This window comes from Nannospalax galili, unplaced genomic scaffold (genome assembly GCF_000622305.1).
Source record: "Nannospalax galili isolate Female #2095 unplaced genomic scaffold, S.galili_v1.0 scaffold173, whole genome shotgun sequence".
Lineage (NCBI taxonomy): Eukaryota > Metazoa > Chordata > Mammalia > Rodentia > Spalacidae > Nannospalax > Nannospalax galili.
Window position 1 is genome coordinate 500,560 of NW_008334442.1, and position 21,745 is coordinate 522,304.

Genomic DNA, 21,745 nt, shown 5'->3' on the forward strand with positions numbered 1-21,745 from the left:
GAAGGGCTCATGAAGTTCCATCCCCACCTGAGGAGCTATTAACAACTGTTGGCTGTTGGGGGAGGGAGAGTCAATTTTCTTCAGAGATGTGGGTCCTGGGAAGCTACCCATGAGCATACTGGCAGCATTAAGTGGATTCGGTGAGTTTTTTTACAGAAATACACACACACACACACACACACACACAGGTGGGGGAGATCATGAATCATAAAGTTAGTAGGGAAAAGTGGTAGTGGGAGGATAGCGGAGGGACTGGAAGAGAAGGAATGAGATCAATTTGATAAAACATATTATATACATGTATTATATACATGTATGAAACTCTAAAACAAATTTTTTTTTAATTCAAGGAAAATCTAGTATTTGCTGTTTGGATTCAGGCACAATCTCTGTCTTCATCACTGAACCATAAAAGCAGCAAGATAATTTCCACCTACCAGCAGAATTCTCAAATGAAGTTTCAAATGACTGAGGGACAGAGGCTATTCCTATACTGATTGTTCCTTAACTTTTTTTTTTTTTTTTGTGGTACTGGAGATTGAACCTATGGGGCCTCAGACATGGTAGAAAACTGCTCTAGCAATGAGTTATATCTTATTTAACCTTTTTGTGCTTTTAGTAACTCCAGTTCCAGGTGATCCATGCCCTCTTCTGTCTGACCTCTGCAGGCATTGCATGACTCAGGTGCACTTACAAGCATGCAGCCAAAACACATATGCACATAAAAAATAAGAATTTAAAAACAACAACAACAAACTTTTCCTCAGTATGTTCATTTGGCCTTTAAAGAAAACCATGTGGGGCTCATAAATTCTTATTTCAGCACTTTGGGGTTAAGGTAGAATTTAATACTTATTTTCCTACTTGGTTATTTGGCTTCTGCCTCGGTTAACTTGTGGAGCAGAGTGAGGCCTCTTGGCTTTTCCTCATGATGAGTGCTGCAGAAGACAGGACTTCCCAGACAAATCTCCTGCTAGACTGGATAGAATGTCCCTCTCTAGAACGGTGTACCTCTGCCTGCTGGCAAGGAGATTAAATCAGAGGTTCTGATGTTGCTATATAGTTGTCTGATAAAGAGCTTTCAAATACTTGCAAGTTAGTTAGGAGTGGTTTTCTTAAATCATTAGGGCTAGAAAAGTTTGTACCTCCCTTGGGCTCTGTATGAAGAGCAGTCTGAGCCAAGACATTTGGCTTCAGGGAACTCTCCTCCCTGACAACAGGTGTTCTGCATTCCTGGAGATTTTCATGAAGATTTATTCACATTTGCTAGAAAATAAATATTTTCTGTACAGACTTTAATAAACAATTCTTTGATTAATTGGAAGTTCTGTGGTGAAGACATTTTCTTTTTGCCCTGATGTTTTGTCCTTGTTTCTCCTTCAAGTCCTTTTTTTCCATCCTCATGCAGCAGAGGAAACAAAAACAAAACAAAACAAAACAAAAAGAACAGGCAGGTGTTTATTCAGGAGGGAAAAAGACTGAAAATCAGAAAAGATCCTTTACCAAGTTAGAACAGGAAGAAAGTATCTTCTATTGTTCGAAAGAATCATGTCTAAAGTGGCACCTAACAGGTTAGCAATATGTCACATGGTGCAAAAAATACTAAACACACAAAAAGGTTTTGTGTAGTCAGGAATTTGCTCTAGTATTTCAAGTATTTGTTTTTGACTTAAGTCAAAAAGATTAAAAGTAATCTGAGTTACTTTACTAATTATATGCATAATTTTACTACTACTGTGCTACTGCTACTTCTACTTACAGTTTATTTCTGCCAGGCATTGTACTAGCACTATTATGTACATCTTATTTAATTTGGTCCTCTATAAAATCATGAAATACTTTATTTTGGGGGGTAGGATGGAGAAGGCAGGTTTATTAAGCACACTGCAAGGGGCAACAACAAGAGCAGTGACCACCTGCTGTTTTTAAGAGAAACATACGTCATCATGTTAAATCATGTCCATCTATCTATTGTCCCTGAACTTGAACATCTCTCAGGGTTCAGTACCTCAGTGGAGAGTCCCTGTTTTTCTTTTTTTCTTTTTTTGGTCTTTTTGAGACAGGGTCTCCCTGTAGTTCCCCAGCTGTCCTGGAACTCACTATGTAGACCAGGCTGGCCTTGAACTCAGAGATCCAGTTCCGCCTGCCTCTGCCTCCCAAGTGCTGGGACTAAAGGCGTCACCACCACGCCTGGCGAGTCCCTGTTTTTTAAGGCTAGTATGAGGAAAAGAGCCACAGCACCAAGTAAACTGGATAGATATGATGTAGTAGGAACTGAGTAAGACACTGAGCTGAGACTCAGAAGCCAAGGGACTTGGAATTGCCAAGCCGCTCTCTGTGAAAATTTCAGTATTATAGATTTTGGGCTGAACTATGGTTTTCTATATCTGAAAAAGGAATGTTGGCAGAGAGAAAACATCTGATCCCTCTTTTTGTGTGTCCCTATCCAATACTCGTGTCATATACAATATAATTTCCATTAGGTTAGAGGCACAGAACTGAGTGGCATCTTACTGAATTCACTACAGAAAGTGGGGGACCAGGTTGTCCTTAGCACAGAACTTGATTCATAAAAAACAAACATATTCCAAATGCACAGATCACATGCTTGTTCATAGAAAAAGCTCTTTGTACCCAGTGGTAAACTAGTTATGTCTCAGCAAATGTCAGTGTTATTAAGAAACTTCTGCCATAGGTGATATAGTAAAACTTTAAAAAGTATGATTAAGATTAGCTTTTTGAGAAGGTATTTCAAACCTGAATACTTTGCCTAGGAAATGAAACCATATGCCCTGATTTGTGGGTATAGTTCTATTTTGTTTGTTATCCCGGCATAAGATTTAATAACTCCTCACTTTCAACTCAAGACACCTCAAGTCTAGAATGTGAAATATAACCAATTTTGTAATAGTAATATTTGGAGCAAACTTATTATACATCTGCTGTGATCAATACAGCACAGGTGTTCAACAGATTTTCATTCTATGATGTCAGTGGGGTCGACAATGACCACTTTAGCAAGCCCCTAAATGCATTAATGACTGAGTCAAAGCATAGTTCAGCATGAGGAACTAGACCTAGAGTTCATATCTCTCTCTCTCTCTCTCTCTCTCTCTCTCTCTCTCTCTCTCTCGTAGTCCAGACATCTCTGCCTTCCTGCTCCTATTCAGAACAAAACCAGCGAAAGGGGCTGGGGATACTGTGTCATTGTAGCTTCAAAGTCAATGAGCACGCTTTTCTACATATGTTAAGTATTCGCATTGATTCTTTGGTTGGTCTCTAGGTTTTTCCAGTATCTCAAAGCTAGGAAATAGCTACCTTTCTGGAAGAATCTAGTGAACTTTCTGTTTTGTAGTTGTTGATGTTCTGTACCTGTTTAAATCTGATAAGCAAATTTTTAAATTTTTAAAATTGTATATGATCTCTAGCAGTTATGCAGTATAAACCTCACATGTTCTCAAATGTATAGTTGTGGCTGTTTTTTTATGGGTTACATTTTTTACATGTTAAAAACAAATCTTAATCATGTATTTTTCTTTTAAGAAACCACTGTCACTACCAAGCCTTTAGATGATTAACTATCCGTGGTATTTCTTTCATCCAAACTGGTTTATAAAGGAAAGCAAAAATGACAATAAAAGAAATGTACCAATTTATTCTCTACTAATAAAGTATTGAACATTGGGGGGAAAAAGTGAAATATTGGAATGCAACATAGAAGAATTCCATTACCCATTGCAGTTTTGGATCATATACCACATATAAACAGTAATTACTTCATTGACTGGAGACCACAGTGGAGGAATATAGAATCTGATGAAAGAGATTTTGCAATAAAGATTTTACCCCAAAGTATTTGCTTCCCCAAACTTTAGCAACCTTACAGCAAGCCCATCTTATTTTGTCTTCTGGTGGATAGGGATATGGGCGTGGCAGTAATTCAGCAGTGATGGAGAAACAAAGAAAATTATGTGAGCCAAGTATTAAAGAATTTTAGCCAAAAATTATACATCAACATTTAGATTTTAAAGTATTCATTCAAAAACTGTCTTTTAATGGCTTAAATTGACACACCTGTTACCAAAAGTGCCATACTGCAGCACATTGTTAACATTAAACATGGTTGTTTCTAATACATCTTCACCTTCTAACTTCCAGTGAAATTTCTACATTTCATTTTCTTGCTGAAGATTTTAGCTTCATGATGAGCCTCAAGGCAAGATCATGGGGGTCTACATGTAAATATTTACTTTTTAAAAACCTTTCTTGCTTATCCTACTGAAGTTTTGGGGGAAGAACTGAAATCTTCCTAAAGGATAAGGAAGTAACATAATGTACTATGGAGAGAACAGACTGAAGTCGGCCAGCTACAGCACCAGTCTAAGCTCTTTCAGTTCTCTCTGAGCCTCAGTTTCTAATATAGCATGGAGAAAAATATATTGTAGGATGGTTGTGAGGATTGAATGAGTATAGTGAGAAGTACTTTATAGTACTCAGTGAGCATGTATTTCTATATTCTTTCCAAAATTACTCAAGAAAGCTTATTAAAATGAAAAATATAGATTAAAAAGTCAAAGTAAAGCCAGTTGTGGTGGCACACACCTTTAATCCCAGCATTTAGGAGACTGAGGCTAGCCTGGTCTACATGAGCTCCAGGGGGCTGGGGCTATAGGGAGACCACATCCCAAAAATATCAAAACCAAAACCAACCAAGTAACAATCAAACAAAAGAGCCAAAGTAAAAGAATGCCCAGTAAGTAGTTCTAATTTATTTGTTTCTTTAATATTAGGGGAAAAAAATCAAGGAAACATTCTAAATATAAAATGTTAAAAGATTAGAATATTATATATCACACTTATTCCCCACTTATTTCAAATAATCACATGCATTTCATGATTAATGACTCTAAAATGTTTTCTGATTTCATAATTAATCTTACCCATTATGTTAATGATTTCTCATTTATAAACAAAACTGTTATGGAAATATTTTTAGGTGTCTATTGAGTGAGCTTAACTGCCAACATCATCCCATCATTTGTAGTATTTGTTGCAAATCCTTTCCTACTTATCCTTTAAAACTTGTTTTTGGTGGTTTAGATGAAACCCAAGTATTCCCACATGGTAAGCACATGCTATACCACTGAACTATACCCCAGCCCAACTGTTTTAAATTTTTGACCTTGGACATAATAAGTTTTTAATTTTATGAAATAATTTCTATGTAAAACTTTTTTTTACTGCTTGTTTTTAGAAAGTTATTTCTTATTCAATGTAAGTAAATAACTTATTTATCTATTATCTTTATATAATTCATTTTCAGCTTTTAAAAATTAGTTTAGAATGTATTTGGATTTTTTTTTTTAAGTAGAGATTGACGTAGACTTGGGTGATCTCAGAGTTGAGAGTTTATTTAAGGTAGGGTTTAGCATAATTTTCTCCAAGTATTATGTAGTTATTTTAATTGCTCAATAACATATTTTCTTCCATGTGATGCTGCTGCTCCCCTCTTTAAAGACAGGGTCTCATGTAGCCCAGTTACCCTGAACTCCCTACATAGGCAAGGCTGGCCTTGAACTCCCAATCCTCCTGCCTTCATCTCCTAAATACTGGAATTACAGGCATGCACCATCACGTGGCATGGTGCCTTATTAGCTATCATTCTCTAAATACCCATATCTCATTTTAATTACTTAAGTACCTGATCTGTTAAGTGCCTTCTCATTATTTTCCCTTTTATAAAAATGTCTTGACTATACTTACATATTTGTCTTCGAAACAAATTTTAGAAGTACTTTTTCAGGGGCTGGAGAGATGGCTTAGCTGTTAAGAGTACTGGCTGCTCTTGCAGAGGACCTGGGTTCGATTCCCAGCACCCACAAAGCAACTAATAACAATCTGTAACTCCAGTTCTAGGGGAATTTGATGCCCTTTTCTGACCAGTGTGGGCAATGCACAATGCAGGTGCACTCACACATATGCAGGCAATACACTAATACCATAAAATAAAAACAATAAGTCAAATATTAAAAAATGAAATATTTTGCCAAATTCTCTCCATTTCAGACTTCTCCAAACATAAGAGTTGCTTGAAATTGCAATAAATTTATACATTAAAAACCCTAATACTCTGCATTGGAATATAGAAATATTTCTATGTTTTCAGATTTCATAATTTTTAAGATTATACCTAAGTATTTTATGGTTATTGTGAAGGAACAGCATACAGTCTCAAGCAGGAATCTTATTCTCAGTGGACTGTTCACTGTACAACCAGCATACTTCAACTTGTTTATTTTTCTTTCTTTTTTGGTGCTGGAGATTGAACCCAGGACTTTGTATATGCTAAGCATGCAGTCTACCACTGACATATAGCCCTGGCCTCCCAGTTTATTTTGCTACACACAGGATAAATAATTTATAAGAGCACTTTGCTTCCAGGACATAAAAGAACTTAGCTGGTACTTAGAAGAAACCACTAAGGGTCAGACCAACTTTGTTGTTATGAAAACAACTAGAAAGAACCACTGGTTATATAATCTAAATATTATTTATTTATTCTAAAATGTACAATTACATAGGATTACATGGGTGAAATTAGTGTATTTTATATGGTCAAATGGAGAGAAAACATAAGAAATTGATGTATCTATCATGGCACATGAAGGATGACTTTTTAATATAATGGAGAATTCTGGGTACTAACTGCTTCCTATGCTATTATGGGGCTTAGTGTGTCCCTCATGTACCTCACTTGACAATCTGCTTTGGCATAAGATAACTAACATAGACAATTTCTCCTATATAAATTAAAGATGAAAGCTCTAATTGATTGTATTTACACTAAAGATCAACTTATAAAATTGCTTTGGCCCCAGGGTACTGAGCTGTCTTGGAGAATGCATGTGCACCTGTGATTCATTTGCTTTTGGTTTCTGGGTGGCAGAACACCAGGGTTGGCCAAGGGTTCACAGTGCACAGTGTTTAGACTCTTCTGAAATAAAAGTCAGTATGCAAATGTGCAACATGACATTATTATCCTAGCTTTCTGGCTGCTTTTAGCAAGCACTAACTGCCACATGAGGTCTCAAGTGTTCTGGCATAGTATGCAAGTGTTCAGAAGAAGTTAAAGTAATGAAATTGGATCTACATTTCCATAGATATTCAAGCTGGCATGGAGGAATGGAGTCATGGAATCAGGGTTGGATGGTCTCCACCAAACAACCTAGGCAAGTGTCTGTGATGCCAGGCTACCAAGCAGAATTCAATCGTGAAAGGCCACTACTATTTCTTCCTTTGGGTTTAAATTTACAAAATGTGCACTTTTCCCCCTAGGTTCACACCACTTTCATGGTGCTTTATACTTAATCCTCTCCCACCCATTCCCTGGAGTATGAAAGCTATGCTTAAATTCAGCACAAGGTTTAGATTGAGTATGTGCAAAAAGAAAGATGTTAGAACCTTGAGTAATAGCACACTACTGCAGGATATGAGAGCATTATTTTTGATTAGTAAATAATCTGATCTAGGAGTCTCCACTTAATGGATTTTAGTTTTTCTTGTCATGTTTTATAGCTGTCTCTGCTCCCAGATATTCTCATTTGTACCCAGTATTTTTCTGCTATTAAAGTATTTAAGTATTTGGTAAATTCTGGGGGAGCAGTTCAGTGATTGTCAGAGGTAGGGTGCTTCCCAAAGTCCTGGGTTCAATTTCTAAACAGAAGCAAACAAAAAAAACAAGAAAGGAAATACATGGAGCCACTACTAAACTTAGGTCTGTGGGCGGTGGGGTCAATAAACTGGGTTTGGGACCAGGGTGTAGGTCAGATGATAGATTGCTTGCCTAGCACACACGATGCCTGGGTTGTCTCCAGCACAGCATAAAACCTGGTGTGGTGAGGTGGCACACCTACAATTCTAGTACACAGGAGGGTGGAGGAAGATCAAGAGTTAAGGTCACACTCGGTTACAGAGCAAATTCCAGGAAGCCTGAGCTACTTGAGACCCTGTAAAAGACACTGGGTTTGCTAAGTGGGTCTGGGTCAGTGCAAACTCTAGATCTGCAATTCTTCCTCATGTGTACATACCATCGCCAACTCCCACCTCCATGTTTTTGTTCGTCAGAGTAAGAGCAATAGAATTCATGTTTCCTGTGTTGCAACAATCTCATACAATTCTCCTTATGCTCCTTATCTTGAAATTTTCATGAGCTCCGAATATCCATTTATATAAACATAAAGTTTCTTTAATCTTAAGAATCTAAGAGGGGCACCAAAGAATACCAGCACTGAAGAATAGCTGTTACTCATACAGAATTTCTTTCTTTTATTGCATTTTAGGACAGTGAAAAAAAGGGATTTATAAATAAAATCTATGCCATCCAAGAAGTATGTGTCAGTGTTCAGAACATCTTAGACGAAGTGGCTTCTTTTGGCGAAAGGATCAAGAAGTGAGTGATGCTGCCACGTGAGCCCCACCTTCTGTAAGACACTCCGCTGACTCTCGGAGGGTGAAATGCCACATTCTTTCTGGCAGGAGTCACTCCTGGGTGATCTACGTCCAGTTTCAGAATTATCCACTTGGTTTCTGCTAGCCTTTGGTTTTATGACAGTTCTGTCAATTTCCTCCCTGAAATTTAGAACATATTGGCTGAAAAGAAGTCATACTTGTAGTGTTGAAGAAATAACACCATCCTAAATTTTAGCACATTTTTCATAGTGAAAGACTTTGTTCTTAAATGGAATATGAAATCATGGTTGAAAAAAAAATAAACCAAGGTAATAGAAGACTTAGGTAATCAAGATACCTGTACTGTATTATTGGTCTAGTTATACTTTCACCAAGTTTCTCTAAATTTAAAATGTATAGCAATCTACAAATAGTCTTTTTTGTTTTCAGTTTTCTGAGACAGGGTCTCCCTGTTGTCCCAGCTAGCCTAGAACTCACTATGTAGACCAGGCTGGCTTTGATCTCACAGAGATCTGCCTGCCTCTGCCTCCCAACTGCAGGATTAAAGATGTGTGCCACTACACCTGGCTCTACAAAAATATTCTTAAACTTTCAAAGTTCTTTGCTTAAATGACTGAGATAATTATCCATGAAACAAACCAATATTTTATCACTTTAAAAATCATATTTTTGTGGTGGCATATGCTTTTAATCCCAGCACCCAGGAGGCAGAGGTAGGTGGATCTCTATGAGTTCAAGGCCAGCCTGGTCTACATAGTGAGTTCCAGGACAGCTGGGGCTACAGGGAGACCCTGTCTCAAAAATACCAAAAAAAAAAATCATATTTTCACAATTAAAAATAGAATCCCTTTAAATTTTTTATTTATTTTTATTTAATGAGTGTTTTTCCTGGATGGATGGATGTGCACCACATGTGTGCAGTGCCAGCAGAAGCCAGAAGATTATGTTGGATTCCCTGGAACTGGAATTGCAGATAGAAGTGCGCTAACATATGTGTTCTATGAACAGAACCTAGGTCCTCTGCAGTACCCTTAACCACTAAGCCATCTCTCCATCCCTCCTTTATTTTTTTTAAATGAGGAAGTATAGTTTCACCGGGATCAAATGTAAAATTAAGGAACTTACATTCTTAATCTTAGACTGTGTTTTCTTATAAATAATCTTATTTACTAATAAACTTTTGTTTGCTTTTTGTCTTTTGAGACAGGGTCTCATGTGTCTCAGGCTAGCCTTGAACTTGTTAAGTAGCCACGGACAACCTTGGACTCCTGATCCTCCTGCCTCCATCTTCTGAGTGCCAGCACACTTGGCTTCTAATATACCTTTTAAAATGATTTACTTACAAATATAATAAGGTGTGTTTACAATAAGTGATTATGAGTTAAATATGTACTAGTCAACTATATCAAAACTAGTCTCTGTAGCAACTGCTAATAATTGTTTAAGAAAGGCTGCTCTGTATCTGGATAAGTCCATATTTTCTGATTTCATATATCTACTCATTGTTTATTATTCATAACCAATAGTATTCTGCAGACTTAGATCCTTGGACATGCACAGGATTTAAAAGGAGTAAATTATTTAAACCAAAGGTATGAGTCATTCATCTGGTGCCTTTCATGTATAAAGGCTAATGCATTTTATTTTGTATAATTTTTATTTAATGCATTTCCACATATGCATAGGTGCTGAGTTTTAACTTTTCTACATTGTACTACACAAAACCAACTCCTTTTCACTCCTAAATGTGTCTCTAGGCAACATTCAGTCTCAGAATTCTAAAGACTCATTCAAATCCTTTTCTCTCTCCATTTACCTGTTATTTCTCTTAATAATGTTCCCTTGTCCCCATTCCTTATCTATTAAAGCACAGCATGAAACCCTAAATTTGGGGCACTTCTTTCCTGAGTATTATGTCACAATATGTGCTGATATATACAAATATCTCATTTATACCAGAGACCTTGGTTTTCCGTGGATGTCAGGCTAGTGAGCAACAGATGGGACAGAGCAACTTCCTAACTGTGTGGTTGGAGGCCTCAGAACAGACGCTTGGCTAGAGAACATGATGGCCAGCTGAAAGACACCACTCAATCCTCAATCCTGGTTGTGGATTAGCCTTTGAGGAAACCTGGGCTTTGTACACCTTTCCATTCTAAGATCCAGGAATATGACCTGAGATCCAATGAGTCTTCAAGGGGTGATCTCTTCTGCACAACAATATTAGGGATACTAAAAAAGTGAAATTTCTGAGGTCACATGGGATTAGAAGTATCTATCTAGGAAGCAGATTCCGAAGTAATCTTCAAGCACAAAATGAAAAGCCTGTGCAAATACATTTTATTTCCAAATAATCACTCCAGAACTTTCTTGAATTGCAACTCTTTTATCTTTGGGGAAAGAGCATATTCTAGATTTAGATTCCATAACATAGAGTATGGAAATAGAAAAGGGCAAGGTTTTTTCCAATAGTATTAGCCACACTGGTAAGAATTCTCTGCCATTTATCCTTCCAACAGAAGTGAGGACACACAGAGACCCCTTCAGTAGGGCTGCCCAAAAAGCAGGTTTTCTAAGTGAAGTGCCAGTGCCCTCACCCAGGGAGCATGTGATAGATGGATGGATGGCTCTAAACTGAGCACAGGAAAGCAAGCAGACCCTTGGCCTTCTGTTCTCTCCACAAGCAGGCAGTAGTAAGGGAAGCACAGGTGTCCACTAACTGCTGAGAGTTACAAAGTACTGTGACCACAAGAGAGAAAAATATAAAGACAGAAAAGCCAGATTTCAGTTGGGAGCTGTGGAACACACCTATAATCTCAGCCCTAGTGAGGCTGAAGCAAGAACATATGAGTTTGAGGTGAACTTGGCTATATATTGTGAGCTTGTTTCAAAAAAACTCAAAAACAATAAAAAAAAATGACTGATTCCAAGGATTACTGAAAACAGGACAACCAGACTGATTCAACTTTGGATTTCCTACTATAGAAAACCCTTTTAGGAAATGGTTGACCTAGAGAGACACAAAAAGCAAGCTACATGTACAAAGCTTAGGAGCAATTCTTCAGTGTTCTGATGAGGCAGAGCATTAGAAGAAATTTTCTTAGCAATCACTCTGTATTGGATCAGAACTTCATAAAAAGCCTTTAATGAGCTGGGCATGGTGGCTCATGCCTACAATTCCAGCACTTGGGAAGCTGAAGCAGAGGAACTGCTACAAGTCCTAAATTAGCCTGGGCTTTACTGATAGTGACTTCAGCCCATCCTGGACTGCATCCTGGACTAGACCTAATCTCAAAAAATAAACACCTTCAGATCACATTCCTTCCATCTCCCATTTCCTTGACTGTCTCATTGTCTTTTTCAAGTTTTCTGCACCATGTTTTTGCCTTTATTTTTATTTTGACCCACTAAGTTTCATTTCCTTTCTTCTGTCTTTTGTAACTTCCTCTACTTCTGGGTCTATCCTGTTACCATCATACTGTCAATATTGCCTTATAGCCTTTTCTGCCCAGCTCTTCATCACCAATTGCTAGCAGTACAGCTCCACTGAAGACCCATCAGCCCCACTCTGCTATAAATCACATTTTCCCAGTTTGCACTAATTTCTCACAGCTTATCCCTCAAGTTCACTATAACCCATGCTCTCCTATGCCAAAAATACTAGAGGAGAAGAGTAGGCAGTGCCGACTTTATTTCTTAATTACCCAGACATTTCTAGGAAAGGGCAATGACAGCAAATAAAAAGCCAACTATTCTATTCCCTTCTTGATTTCCGGTTCCATTTGAAACAAGGTTGAAGAAAATGGAAATGATTATTCCTTAAAGGAATCCTAAAATTTAGTGGCTTACACAGTGTTTTAGGAGTTGCATCTATAGACAATTACTACAAATATTTTACTCCCAGTTTGGGGAATATGGAGAGTTGGTATAAGGATGAGTGGTAGGCCTAGAGGCATTCTACTGGATACATTTTTAAAATACACAAGGATAGGTACTAGTTTTAGAGCAGGAAGACAAGAATATTTTTACTATGTAGGGAGATACCCAAGTTGTACAATGGCTTTAGACTCTGTAATCACTTAGGACAACATGATGGGGTTGGTAGCACGAACTTTACTTGGGCCCTCTGTTCATGAATTGACAGGTTATGACTAACCTATGTGCTCTGAGAGTCAACTAACTCTTAATTTATCTTCATATTGTTTTGAAAAAGTGTGTGCTCAGAATGGTGATGTATTAATTTTTCATTCAGTACTTTCAACTGGACTGTGCCATTCTTAAGCTGGCTGGCCATTGTAGCCCTCTGTGTGTTCACAGTTATCCTGTACTTCATCCCACTGAGATACATTGTCCTTGTCTGGGGTAAGTAAAGCGTTTTAAACAATAAAACAAGAACAAAACAATACATCTGTCTTAGTGGCTAAGAGCAAACTGTTTTAAGGATGAGTTATATGGTCAATAGTTTTCAATATTTACAGTCATGTAGGTATTCCATGATGAAGAGACAGGTCAGTTAAAAAATCACCGCAATATAAAGATTTAGGTCTACCTGAAAAAGGCATTTTTCTTATCTGGCACCATAGGTTCTGTCATACTATAAACATGCAGTTGTACAGGTTCTCCATATAACAAGGTATAACTTTGTCTAGATAGTGCTGATTTATTTTCACTACTTATACATATACTACTTATACCTACAGAGGCGTTTTGGACCATACAGTGCATTTAACACAATATACTTTTTGTTGTGGTACTTTATCTTGTGGAAGTGTATGTAAACATGGTATTATACACGGCTGCTTGTTTAAAAGGTCACCTTTAGGATTTAGGAAAAGCCTTGTTAGCATCTCTGAATAAGAATGCTTCTACAGAAGCCTACTTTAAAGGTGATTTCCTTCCTAATATTTAATGCAATTCTGCCACATGACAACAATCCCTCTGACCCTAGGTTCCATTTAGGAAACAGTTTTAGTATTCTTCAGAGCTTTATTATTATTATTTTTTTCTTGGTGAAATATTTGGTTTGGAAAACCAAATACTCAGTCCTTAAGATCTACTACCATATAGAAACATTATCTATTCACCTCTCACTTACACATACAACTAAGATGCTAAACCAAAATTAATACAAAGAAGAAAATGGATCTTAACTTCAGAAAACATGCTTACACTGTAAACAAAGAGACCAAAGGGGGGATTTTTGTTCTTTTCAAAGCTTTGAAAGACATATACTAGAAGAAAATGACTTGTGACTGAATCTCCAAGTCCTCCAGTTTTGAGATTCCTATTTTCTTTTTCTTTTTGGTCCATGTTGTTACCTTGAGCAGACCCCTTGACTCTTCATAATCATCATCACTGCCTGCAGACCCTGGATGGAGGGTAGGGAAGTTAGAGGATTTTTTTCCTTTCCTAATTTCTACCAGTTATAGAAATTCAATTAAGACATCACTTCCACTATTCCAGCAATGAAGCATTTTCACCATATTCTTGTTCCTAGTCTATTAAACCCAAATCTTTTATTTATTCCTTTCTCTGATATTTAACAGATACTGTTTCACTGAAGGATTAAGGGTAGAGAATCATCTAACCTATCTAGAGCCAGATTTGCAGAGCTATGTCTGCTGCTAAGGTAGCAAAGGACCCCTCCCCCTACTCATCTTCCCCAGGTTCTGAGAAACTGGAGCGCAAGGCAGACATCTGGCCATGTAACCTGGGATGGCCTCATTGGCTAGCTGTCTTAAAAATAATTTAACAGAATGTGTTTGAGCCTCTTTGTTTCATCAAATGAAATAAAACAAGAATACTATTCCTTTGGTGGTAGGTGATTGCTGAAATATTAACAGGCAACCCAAGACACAGGTCTTACATGGCAGGAGAAAGACCAAGAACAAGTTCACTCTGGATAAACTGCACAAAGAGCCAAGATCCTCTAGCTTATTATAAGTTTTTAACCGGCGTGTTGATTTCATGTAATTCTGATTACTTTTTTCCCAAAAGTTCATGGCAGTATCTTTCATTTCAGCTTTGGAAAAACAAACAAACAAACAAACAAAAAACCACTAAGGTCATGGTCATGTGTCTTCTAAACATTTAGCTTGCTTTATGACAACACCTCCCCATAAAATGTGTATCTTTGGACTTCTTGCTTGAGCAATCTCAATCTAGAAATGTAGTAAAACAGATTTCACCAAGGCTAAACATGAAAGCAAATCTTGTATGGACTGGAACACTGAGGGTTTGGAAATGCTTTGTTTTCCCCAAAGCCTGCTGGTAAGAAGGTACTGAAATGTAGACAGCGAAAGAAAGCAGCATCTCACCTGGGAGGTTGAAAGGAAGGAACAAGTAAAATGGAGAAGGCAGGGCAGAGGAACTAGTAGTTCACTCTGTCAAGGCTCAGGCTAATCATACAAGACAGATGTTCAAATTACTGCATTACTTTTGCCAGAAATGTGCTTTTGTCCAACTCCAAACCTCGGAGATTTCAATAATGTCTGACGTGTCACTTTTTTAGGCATAAATAAATTTACAAAAAAGCTTCGGAGTCCGTATGCAATTGATAACAACGAACTACTTGACTTCCTTTCCAGAGTCCCTTCAGATGTACAAGTGGTATGTAGATTTCATTGATTCCTATTTTGATGTAGTGTGGCACTAGGTTTTAACTTTTATATATTTTTAATGTTAAAAGTATTGGAGCCAGTTAAAGTTAATAAAGCCCATAAGAGATCTTACCAAACTGGAATTTTAGACAACTTGGAGTTAATCAAGGAAAAACTTATAGAAAAGAATAGGAAACAGGAAAATGAAAGTCACTGCATAAGGAACCTACCAGCGCTATCAGGGAGAACTATACTCCAATTAAGCCACTCTGAATAAATATGAAGAGATGTCATTATGACCTGAGGAGAGAAAAATAGGAATATTAGATGTAGATGATGAAAGCAAAATGGGTGGTTACAAACAGTTTGTGCATATTGCATAAATTAAATGTATTTTAATGATGCACATTAATGCATATTTTAGAAATGGGGAAGTCTACTTTTTAGAGACCGTAACACACCTCATAAATCCTTTTGGGGGTTAAAAATCTATTAACTATCAACTCTTTTCAGAGTGAAATAAATGTTTTTAGCAAAATGTTGCATGTGGGTTATAGTGAAACCAATTTCCATTTCCTTCAGTTGAAGTTTACATTTCATATACATGACAGTGGGCTAGATGGAGATTAAGACTATTTAACAAACTACAAATTGCAAAGAATCATTATATAGCTCTTAAAAAATAGATTTTTCTTTCAGTGTACTTTGCTATGGTCAGTGACAGTCTTAGTCCATTACCAAGGTTCACATGGGGCTTCATGCATTTCTGGCAGGATTTCCCTCCTGACTTCTGTTCTATGAGTGTATTGTTTTCCACATCCCACCCAGAAATCCCATTCAGCCTTTAGAGCACCCCTTTTCCCTCCAAGCAGTTTCTCATTCCTTAGCTTTTCCTGCTTTTGCCAGAAAGTGGCCACCTGACAAGTCTTTCTCTGAACTCTGTTTAAACAGGTGCAATACCAAGAACTGAAACCAGATCCTTCTCACAGCCCATATAAAAGGAAGAAAAACAATCTTGGCTAGCCAGCTCCCAGCACTGAGGAGACCAGCATCTGTTTGGGAAGATAAAAGAAAAAGCCTTCAGCCTCAGCAGCATTTCCTTTCTTTCTGCTTTTTATTTATTTTGCCTTTTTATCATGATCGAGAGAATCTGTAAATAGTGTACAAAAGGCATACGTCTTTGAAAATATACTTCTATTGTACAGACTCAACTTGATAAAGGTCTTTAGCTAGTGCTTTGTGGAAGCCTAGTTAGCTATGGATAATAATATAACACACTGAAAGAACAAAAATAAGGGTTATAAAACTGGAAGATACACATTTCTGTAATTACAACTAAAAGAAACAGAATATCAGATTAAATGCTCAATTACACTAATTGACCCTACATAAAATGTTTATTTGATTTTAAGGATTTTATTTAATTGTGACTATTTTTTAACTGAAAAGTAATCCATTAGTTTTCTATGTTTATACATTTCAAAAGAGGAAAACCCCAAAGCCCGAATAATGGAAAGGATACTCTCAATTTAACATAGATCGACTTTCACTCCTGTGCAAATTATGTAAGTATGGCTAGGCTGATTTTAAGCTGAGTACAAGTGCATCTATCCCCACTCCCCAACCCCCTTAAGTGAACCTGAGATTATATAAAGAAAAACTATAGGCCTTCTATCATTCCATCTAAAAACCTTAAATCTCTCCAGTACTATATAAAATAAATACTGCCAGGTTTATACATGATTGCCTATCAGAATTTTTATATCTACCACTATTTAATTTATACTGAGTTAGCAAATTAGCAACCCAATTCAGTTGTCACAAATACTAGTAAACTAAATCCATACTGCATTTCGTGTTAAATTATACCTTTGTGCATCTAAGAAATATTTAATATTGAAGTGTTCTCACAGGAAAAAAACAAAGGATCTGCTTTTGCATTGGATTGCTGACATGATTTAATGCATATGAATTTTGTTTTAGTGTGTTTTAATGTAGAGGAGAATATAGTGATGTAGTGTGCTGATAGGCCAGTGTTTCATTACATTCATTTATGAAAAAAATCATTCTTGATAATAAATGCATGAAAACCTGTTTTGTAAAATAAACTGCTTATAGAGAGGGGGTTATCTTTAACAATGTTTCCCTAACCATAGAATCTATACTTAAAAACAGCATTCCCAAGACTTACTGTAGCTTTTGTACCTAACTCCAGGGTCTATCAAGGGAGCGTACCTCTGGAGAAATAATCAGTGAGAATGTCATCACTGACTTGTTAGGGAACTCAAATGCAGTTGAAATCGCTGCAATGTTTTGCATTACTTTGTTAATAACAAACTAGGATAGGGTGAAGGTGGGGGTGGTGTTGGAAAATGCAGAGAAGCAGAAAGATATATATATATATATACATATATATTTCACTCTAAAGATTCTTTAAGTCTCATCAAAGCTGATTTTTAAAGTATTTTTATTTTAGAAATATGTTGTTAAATAATATTTCTTATAATAGAACTATTTTGATGTTTCTACACTATGCTTGAAAGAATGTCAATTAAATTCCCTTTCTACAGAAAGGCTTTGACCTCAATATGCTCTATTTAGTGCACCATGTTTAAAATGACATGCTTACATCTGCATTCCATCACTGTTCGTTGCAGAAACATACTACTTCATGAAGCTGATGATACTACAGAAAGTTTATTGATGAAATCATTTGTTTGGAGTAAATTCTGATTGTACCTTGTGTGAGACTTATGTCTTTGCTGACAGTGTCTACTCTGATGTCTATAAGCCTGATATTCTATAACCACAGATGTACCTAGTGGACAGTAATCATTAACAGATGACTAATTTCTGTGTTTCATTGTATCAGATTTCAGGTGTTTAGCTCAATGGTAATGTTGACTACATATTCACTGCATTAAATATAAAAGACACAACCTTTTCTTTGTATAATCAGTGCTTTTCTTTTTTGAGTTGAGAGGAGTGGTTAAAGACTGTGAATGTGCTCATAAATGAAATTTCACTTAGGGAAGGAAATACATTTTTGGTTTGAACTAAGCTTTTATTGTATAAAACTCAGTACCTTTGAAATGGACCATCCAATGAAGCAGAGAGAACAAGCTGGAGTCGTGGGTGTTCTTTAGGCAAGTGAACTCATTGTTTTTAAAAATTGGTGTATCTAGGGCTTGAGAGATGGCTCAGTGGTTAAGAGCATGTTCTGCTATTCCAAAGGACCAGATTGGTTCCCAGCACTGACTGTGGGGCATCTCACAACACCCTGTCACTCCAGCTCCAGGGATATTCAGTGCCTCTGGCCTCTGCAGGAAATGCATTCATGTGCCCATACCACCCCCCCATACACATGGTTAACAAATAAAAATAAATCTTAAGAAATTACTGGATTTACAGGCCCCAAACAGATGTCTAGTGGTTTCAATTTTCTTATACAGGTGCATTATCTTAACTATTTGCCTTGATTTTCACATAAATGAATATCACCTAACATCTAAAATAGAGTGTACACTGCTAAATATTTTTCTGAGTCTATATTTTCATTCCAAATTACAGCTATTGCTGTAGAATGTAGTCCTCTGAGCAAAGTAGCCATCATCTTCATTAGATCAGCTGTGCCAGCACGCAAAAAGACTATCATGAGTTTGTTGACTATATTCCTTCGTGGAAAGAGAGGGTAGAGGTTCACTGGATCCTTACCTGATTCCAGCCACTTGTATGCAATTCTATCCTAATTGCATGTGGCCTCAGGAGGTGCTAGAGTATACAGGCTGGGCAGTTAGTTGAAAAGAGCTTCACCTATGCAACTATGGGGAGGCCAGACACTGCTGCTGCTTTGGGGTCACCCATCCTCCTATAGGCAACCTGTCAACCATGCTCAATGATCATGTTCAACTGGTAGAATTCAGTTTGTCATTGGGACCTTATAATGAGGGCAGATATATATTTAAGTATTTCCAGTGAAGGAATTTTTGCAACATCATTAACTGAGATAATTCATAAGATATATGAAATATCTCTTCATCTTTTAACTTTTCTCCTCTACCTGCAAAAAGAATACACTGTTACCTAATAGTCATTTTGGTACTGTTTCAACATCAAACTGTTAAGTTAGGGGTGGGGTTCCAAATTTGTGTGTCATTCTATGCACCAGGATAAGGTGAGCTGGGAGATTATTTAAATGACTTTGCTTTGTAATATATTTATTGCATACCTACTGTATAACCCTGAGAAGGGAAATGACAGTATTTATGTACACTTGAATATTTTTCTATGAAAGAATATTAAAACCAAATCTGGAGTTTGTGAACAGTGCGCCAAACTTAGCTGATACATTTCTGAAAGTAACTTTTTTAAAGTCTAGTCTTATGTAGTTCAGGCTGGCCTCTCGAACTTGTGATTCTCTGTGGCAGCCTCACAAGTGCTGAGACTGGGGATGTGTACTACTATACCCCTTTGAAATTAGCTTTTCTAAGATTAACTTTTAAATTCTGCAATTAAAAGTGAATTAAAATTCAGCAGTTAAGCTTTTTATCCAGGAACCATAGTTATGTTTTTTTTTCTTCTTTTCACTTTGACCTCAATATCTAAAGATCTCCAGTAATGAAAAGAGCCTATTTTTGTACTAGCAAGCTTTATTCAAAAGCTATTATTTTATTTATAAACTTAAGTAGCCTAAATGCTTGTAATGCTTTCGAGTATTAGTGCTTTTGTATTCAGCTTAGAAATAAAGTATAAGGCATATGATGCTTTCAAACTACAAGAGAGTATGATACTTATTGAAGCTGCCTCAGTATTACAGTGGCAGTTGTATTTAATGTGACTACCGTTAGGGTTGTCGCATTAGAAGAGTTCAGCCTCTTCCCTGAGGTTTAAGACATACCAAGTAAAATCTCTATATTGGATACTATGCAAGTACACATGTCAATGTCCAAAGTTTGCTGAAATTTAATGATGCCATTTTGCTTTTTCAGCAGGTTCAGGGTTAAGATGCAAAAGGGAAAGCAAAACAAAACAAAACAAAAAAGCCAAACAACCATAAAACAAACCCACAAAATGAGACAAGTAAATACCTAATTGGTCTAGAACTTCAACTTATTCACCCTTTCACTGTCTAAGCTAAAGACAATAAAAAAAGAAAAACAAACACCTCAAGTGGTACTACATACACAAATGCTATTTTTGTAAAGACAAAGAGTATAAAAATTATACATATATGTATATATATTCCTATATTATGCTGTTCTATGTATCTTAAAAAATCATGGCCCTTAAAAAAAATGTAACAAAACGGAACCACTGCTCTGCTCTTGACAATTAATAGGGTTACCATTTTGAGCAAGAGTATTTGGTCAATAGTTGTGCATTTTCTCAGTATGTAACAAAATGGACACTGCAATGAAGGGCTCCCTTGCTGTATTTTTCTGTGTCCTTTCAAACAGAAAGGCATGGTCAAAGTCCTTACTGTGAGGGAACCTGAAAGCACTTTACCTTCTCAGACTGCATCTGCTGAACTAAGACCTGGCTAAGGGGAGCTGTGACTGCTATAGTGAAGCTAGCAACAGAGGCCCAATCCTTCCCATCAAAGGCTAGCATCAAAGTGTCTGCGACTGAGTTGAGGGATTTAATTTTGCCAGCGTTCAAGGAGTGACAGATTTGGAAGGAATATTAAATTTGTATGGAAAGAAGCACACATAGGCCCAAGCACTAATTTTGCTCTGCATTACTGGAGACACCCAAGATAACGGTCAAGCTTTAGTTCTTAACAGAGACATCTGGACCACAGAAGAGAGTCAAGGGGAAGGAAATGCCAGTATTTATCTCGTGTAAGATCCTCCTTTAAAGCCACTGGAAAAATGAAAACTATAATTCCATGTCCCATAAAATATTCTTCCTTTACACAGTAGTGATTCCAACAAGTCAAAATTTTATTTGTAGCCTGCCTTGGAAAAATTTTGCAAAATACAAGTTTCTATTCCTATTATACAAAAGGGATGTTTGTGATTTTTGTCATCTATTGTATAAAAGCAATTTCCAACCAAATTTACAGAATATACCCTAGAACTTTGAGGCAGTTAAGGATGTACCCAGAAAGGTCAAAAAATATGTACATTTGAGCACTAAGCACTTTTTCAATAGAAAAATGAGTGTACATTTTATTTATTTGAAATTATAGAATATTTTAAACTTTCCTATGGGATGTATAAGAAGTATTTTTAGAGGCTGTGGGTATGGTATGTGGCTGTGGTAGAATGTTATGGTAGAGGCATTAGGCCCAAGGTTCAACCCCCAGTACTGTACCCCTTCTGTCCCCTCCCCCAAAAAGGGTATTTTTGAAATAACAGGAAAAAAACCTGTTTTTTTTGGGGGGGGGTAGGGCATGAACCATTTTTCACTTAGTAATTTAGTCAAAAGCCAAACCCTCTGGCTCTTGTGTAGTAAGGTTTGCACCATTCATTCCTGTACACTCTGATGCTAATCCAAGAATGTGCATTTACTTGTAAGGTCTCCTACAGTTGTGACAATCAAGGGAAGCTGCTGAGAAATCTTCCCATGAAAACATTTACTTTCTGGTGTGCTGCAGTTGCTATTTCATCACTTTTTAAAATCAGTCTTGAGTTTTTAATGCATTTGGAGAAAACTAAAATAACAATAGTTATATA

At 36.8% G+C, this 21,745-nt stretch overlaps 1 protein-coding gene across 7 annotated transcripts in view; it reads left to right on the plus strand.

Annotated features, from left to right (window-relative positions):
• The window catches only part of Mctp1 (multiple C2 and transmembrane domain containing 1), a 407,885-nt gene extending 389,878 nt beyond the window's left edge, over positions 1-18,007 (plus strand). For 4 of the 7 annotated variants that reach the window (XM_017797207.2, XM_029561726.1, XM_008829333.3 and 1 more), the window contains 4 exons: positions 8,340-8,449; positions 12,722-12,831; positions 14,981-15,078; positions 16,020-18,007. In XM_017797207.2, the coding sequence (XP_017652696.2) occupies positions 8,340-8,449; positions 12,722-12,831; positions 14,981-15,078; positions 16,020-16,091 (390 nt within the window). In that variant the 3' untranslated portion in view covers positions 16,092-18,007. Of the gene's footprint in view, positions 1-7,160; positions 7,290-8,339; positions 8,483-12,721; positions 12,832-14,980; positions 15,079-16,019 lie in introns of those variants that run through there. The other 3 variants (XR_003848888.1, XR_003848889.1, XM_029561728.1) reach the window with 3 other exon arrangements.
• The last annotated feature ends 3,738 nt before the right edge of the window (positions 18,008-21,745 follow it).